The sequence below is a fragment of the Cyphomyrmex costatus genome, unplaced genomic scaffold (assembly GCF_001594065.2).
Source record: "Cyphomyrmex costatus isolate MS0001 unplaced genomic scaffold, Ccosl1.0 scaffold300, whole genome shotgun sequence".
NCBI lineage: Eukaryota > Metazoa > Arthropoda > Insecta > Hymenoptera > Formicidae > Cyphomyrmex > Cyphomyrmex costatus.
Window position 1 is genome coordinate 266,895 of NW_017277126.1, and position 6,027 is coordinate 272,921.

At 40.1% G+C, this 6,027-nt stretch overlaps 1 protein-coding gene across 1 annotated transcript; it reads right to left on the reverse strand.

Moving 5' to 3' along the window:
• Positions 1-1,477: 1,477 nt before the first annotated feature.
• On the reverse strand, positions 1,478-4,872 carry LOC108775554 (uncharacterized). The gene is made up of 2 exons (XM_018541959.1): positions 2,938-4,872; positions 1,478-1,507 (listed from the first exon to the last, which is right to left on the reverse strand). The coding sequence occupies exons 1-2, from the start codon at positions 4,870-4,872 to the stop codon at positions 1,478-1,480; spliced, it is 1,965 nt and encodes a 654-aa protein (XP_018397461.1).
• Positions 4,873-6,027: the final 1,155 nt, after the last annotated feature.

Below are 6,027 nucleotides of genomic sequence, written 5' to 3' on the forward strand. Positions count from 1 at the left end.
AAAGACGTCTTTTAGATATATCTAAGACTGGGTCCACAACCTCGCTTTAAGAGGCCCTAAGCCGGAAAGCTGTAAGAAATTGACCAATCACAGTCAATTATTTTTCTCGCATTCAACTATGATTGGTCAATTTCTTACGGCTTTACGGCTTAGAGCCTCTTAAAACGAGGTTGTGGATCCAGCCTAATGTAACATAAATATTATCTAAAAAAGTGTAAGTTCTTAAATCAGTTATCCTTTTGCAGATATATTATGTTATCGCGATATCTCAACAATATTGCATTTCAAAACAGGAACATTTTTCATAAAGAATGTGAAATAGCACTGTTCAATATAGCGCATTAAAATGTCGGGTTTCATACAAAAAAAAAGAGCATTTGCATTATTTTTCTGTTTTAACCTCAAGAAATCTGCTGCTGAAAGTCATCGTTTGCTAGTGGAGGCTTATGGGGAGCATGCTCTATCTGAAACAACTTGCAGAGATTGATTTAGAAGATTTAAAAACAACCATTTTGACGCGAATGACAAAGAGCGCCCTAATCAGCTGAAAAAATTTGAAGATGGAGAATTGGAGGAATTACTTCAAGAAGATTCACGTCAGACGCTCAAAGAGTTGTTGGGAACATTAAATGTCGATGTATCAACCGTTAGCAAACGTTTAAAAGTAATGGGAATGATCTAGAAGTTAGGAAATTGGGTCCTACATGAATTGAGAGAGAGAGAGAGAGAGACATTGCGAAACGTTCAGTCATTTGTGAATTGCTGCTCCAAAGACAAAAATGGAAATTATTTTTGCATCGAATTATGACTGGCGATGAAAAATAGATTCGTTACGACAATTCTAAACACAAGAAATCATGGGTGCGTCCCGGCGAATCATCAACATCAACGCCAAAACAGGATATGGAAAGAAGGCCATACTGTGCTTTTGGTGGGATCAAGTCGGTGTGGTGTACTATGAGCTGCTGCAACCGAGTCAAACCATCAATGGTGAATGCTACCGACGTCAATTACTCAATTTGAATCGAGCACTTATAGAAAAACGCTCGCAATACGCCAAAAGATATGATAAAGTTATTCAGAAGAATGGAGAACATGACAACGCCAGATCCATGGGATGTCTTGCCTCACCCGCCCTATTCACCAGACGTTACTCCATCAGATTACCATTTGTTTCGGTCGGTGCAGCATGGTCTTTCTAAACAGCACTTCAGTTATTTCGAAAATATCAAAAAAATGACTCGATGACTGAATCGCTTCGAAAGAATCTCAATTTTTCTATCGCGGAATCCATTTGTTACCCGAAAAGTGGGAAAAGGTTATTAGCTTTCGACAATATTCATAAAGATAATCTAAAGATAAATATTGAAAATATTCTACTAATCTACGCAAAATTTCAATATTAAAGTGATTTTAGGGTAATACGCCAATTTTAAGATAGGATAAAATGATTCTAATAAAGTCTTATACAATATATTTACTTGTAGATGCTTTGTATAGACGACTTCTATAAAAAAAAAAAAACAACAGGCATATGTAAGATTATCGCCTACTGCGTCAGTTTTAGAGCCCAATTTGTAAGACGTTTTATTTTTGCTTATCTTATGAAAAAGTTAATTATTGTAAAATTGCAAGTATTATTTAAAAAACTGCTATATATTATCTGATAGACGATACCTTCTAGTCTGTATTTATGTTTCTAAAGTTTTACTTTTAATTTTTGTTTAAGAAATATTGTCTAAAACCAAAGTGGTATATCAGTATCGGCGACCTTCTTGTATTTATATTATAACAAATGGAGATGGAGGGAGGCGAGAGAAGGAAAGATGAAGAAAGAGTAGGAGAGAAGGAGAGAAGGGGCATGCACGCAGTATTATTTATCATGTTTGTGAAGGATATTTTGTACATTATAAGTGCAAAAATATTTTTTCGTATACGCAATTAAGTTAAGAATAACTTTTTCCTAAAATAGCGTAGTCACAAATTTCAATTTCGGCACTCTTATAATTTAGAATCTTATTCGTACTCTTACAAAAGATATTCCTGTTTTGCATAGAGTCACAGGTTTCACCGCCAAAAATTGCCATTACGAAAATGCGAATCTATGCCAAATTCATGATATTCTACTATTCCTTTTTATTAAACTTTTTGCTAATCTCGCAGAGACGCCAAAGAATGCACACGTTATAGCTTATTGAAAAGTCTACTCTACATTTAATGTAAATTCCAGAACGCAATTCACACACATTTCTCCTTCTAATTGTTGCAGTTTATCATAAATGGTGAAGAAAATTCTAAATTTACAATTGTATTTACTACCATTCATTATCAGTAAGTAAAAATTACACCAAAATGAGATAACAATTTTAATATATAATTTATGCAAACAAATTACTTTTTAAAAATATTCATTTTAGTTGAAATAATTTTAAACATACATATATATATGTATAATTGTATATATTAAATTATAATATATTATGATAATTATAAAAAATTATTATAATCATTACACATTAAAAAATTGTTTTGAAGAAACTGAAAACTCTAACATACTTGATTTTGATTGTAGATGTACAAACGTAATAAACTTCTCGAATATGTTAATATAATTATACCTAATATGACAAAATACGTTCAAAATAGATTATTTTTGCAACTTTAATTATAAATTTCTCAAATTTATGACACAATAGAACAATTGAAAAGGAAAACGAATTTGGCGTACGAAAAACTATAAAAAATTTCTAGTCTTATTTTGACATCCGGAAAAAGATTATATTTTGTTCAACAGCGTTATTATATAATATGAATAAATTAAAAATCTCTCAAGAAAGATCTTTTAAAGAATTAAAATTTTAATGTATATTTCTTTACAATTTCTTTGTCATGATTATACTAAATAGTAATATTATATACAAATGGAAGAAGACTCACCTGAGGTGTCCACACGGACGGCTGATGCGACACCCTCGATGTGCTTTTGCTCCTGGACCGCCAAATTTTCTTTGCCACCAACCGGCTGCCGTGATGCACCACGTTACTCGAGGATTTGCTCTTCTGCATCGCTGTGCCACCTGCGGAATTGGCGGACGATGACGTAAGTGCCGGCGAACCGGGTGCCGAATGCGGCTTATGCGTGTTGGAACCATGCAAGAGATGGGACAGGAAGGACTGATGATGATGGGGATGTTTAACGGGGGTGGAAGCCTCTTCCGAACCGAGGCCGGCGTCGATGCTGCTTCTGGAACTAGCATTTCTACTGACAGGCGGGGATGTCGTAGTGTCAGCATCCGATAAATTCTCGGATGGAATTTCTCCGGGACTAAAAAAGGACATCTCGCGATAATGCACCATCCAATTATCTTCTGTCTGGCAGCCCTTGTTATTGCCGTCGTCATCGCCAGGCTTGGTAATCTCACCCTTGGCTTTGATATTCCGTAAATTCCGATCGTAATTGACCCGTTTAAATCGGTCGATCTTGTCTGCGTCCATGGACTTCTTTCGCGCCATTCGCAGATACCTTTTGATGGTGTCACTCACGGACGGTGATACGTCGTCATTGTCAACGCTGCTACACCTTCGTCCGCTGGACCTTTGCGACATCTGCTCCTTTTGCGAGGATTCTTCCTTTTCCTTCTCCAATAGATACATGTCAAGAACATTTTGAGAAATAGGATCGGTTTGCACGCCATTCTCAAGAAAACTTCGATCGGTACTAGGTTCTTGTACAGCGATTAAAGGCGGTGGTGAAATTAGGTCTCTTCTAAGTGACTGATTAGATTCTTTGGTAGGCGCTCTATTTCTCTCGTGAGCCCACCATCGAGTCGACGGTGAGGTATATGCACCGGTTGCTCGGGGTCCCCGAAAGCCTCTAGTGCATCTCAAATCGAAATAAAGTTTTTCGAGGAGCTTTCGATCTGTCAAAATATCGGATATAACATGTTCCCGGGAAGATGATTTGCCATAGTAACGACTGAGCGTCTCCATTAGCGATTTGTGAACATAATCGCCCTGATATGGCAACATGGATTCCGGAACTACGTCTTTCCTGCTAGAAGTACTTTGACTGGGAAAAACTTTTTCACGTTTAGCCTGAGCTACAATCGTATTTAGATGCTGTTGCAGCTTATCTATCAGGCTACGATAGTCGAAGGGTTCTTTCCCTTCTGCCTGTTCGGTTGTACCCTGCGACCTGATAGCCATCCTTGCCGGATTGGCCACAGTGTTACCATGCATGTTTAGGTACTTCTGTAGCATGTCAGCCAATTCCTTGGCCTCGGTGTCTTCCTGAAATGTCTTGCGACGCGATATCGGGCTTGATGGCGTGCTGCCGCCATCGCCGTCACCGCCACCGCCATCGCTGCTACCATCGCCACCGTTGCTACCGCCTGACGTCAGTAACCACTCTTTTTTTGCCTTTGCCAGATCAAATGTGCCAGATGTGGTTGCGGAAAGAACGAAGCTCTGCGGTGAACTTCTAGCGTCATCAGCCTCATCAGCCGAGCTAGCCTGCGTTCGACAGCTGTCACCTTTAGTCTGTCTACGACGTCGCTGGGTGCGGAAGCTCAGACTGCCAGGATACGAAGCCTTCCTCCAAAGCAAAAAACGCGGTTCTTTCTGGCACACTTCTTGAAAGTATTGCTCGATCTTTGGTATGTCTTCTGGCCGATTGTGAGTACCATCGGGGATGAGACGTCTGCCGGCATCGGCCATATATCGCCATGTTTTTCTGGTGAGCAGCCATCGTTCTTTGACGGGCTTGCCGGACCGTTTGGTCTTACGATCTTTGGACGCAGGCAGTGTTCCCCGTATCGAGTCCGCACTGTCACGACGCGAACGTCTCCTTCCTCCATCAGGACGCTGTGCCATCGTCGCGTCCTTGTCCCGTCTCGCTACGCGAACTACCTTCGCGGAATTTTATCTCTCTGGTATCGTGTACGATAGGGACGGTTCACAGATGATTAGCCGTCCACTACCTTACACAATTACTTTATCATGCCAGTCGGGATATAAATATCCCTTTTTCCCCTTTCACTCGCAATGACCCATCACTTCACTTTTGATTGCAGAACACATCGAGTAAAACAAATACTTTTCGCACAGGGTAAATATAAGCCATTTTACTTGACCATTCTTTGAAGGACGTATCATAAGACGGGAACCGATCGAGAATAGCGAGGCAAGACGATGGCGCGATTTCTTGGACGATAATAATTCTACTGCTGCAAAAATGGCAACTAGATCGAAAGCCAAGCACGATCAACTTCAGCGAATAAAATTTGGGCAAACAAGAAGTCGTTCATTTCTATTGTGCGATGTAGGTATAATCCAACGACAATTTCCACGATCAGTAGCAGCTTGCTAATGCGATTCAATATTAGTCAATCTTATTTAAAGAGTAGGATTTAAAAAAACACTCAAAACGAGAATTTCTTCATTGTTGAGTGGCCCACGGAACTATTTCTTCAAGTAGCGAAGTCTTACAGAAGATAATATAAAAGACAACGCCTGTAAGACAATATGACGTCTCGACTTTCGTTTGTAGACGTCGAAATCGCAAACGTTACCCGTGTGAGCCGGCAAGGTGGAAGCTAAGATACGCGACTACTGCTCCTCAAGGCGTCGCGACACTCGTGGACGCTCTGTGTCTAAAAGCGTCTTTGCCCCTTCTCACCCCTTCCATCTTACTTGCGTGCGGAAACGCGAGCGAACAAGCGGTAAGCATAAGAGAGGATGGACGCTACAGAGACGACAGCGATGGACTAGATCGAAGAAGAGATATAGAAGTTATTATGGCCTCTCTGGACCTGTCGCAGACCGGAGCTGCGGAGGTGCAACGTCGACGACGTAGTCACGCTTTGCCAAATATCAGTACGGCGTTTTTTGATGGCGTACAATCTACGGCTACTAGTGTTTCACGATGAAACAATATCAGTTTTGACAAGCTTGTGATGGATATATTGCTCTTCGTTGTCGTACAATATCGAATAAGAAGACAATGACATGTCAAACCGCAGAATTATG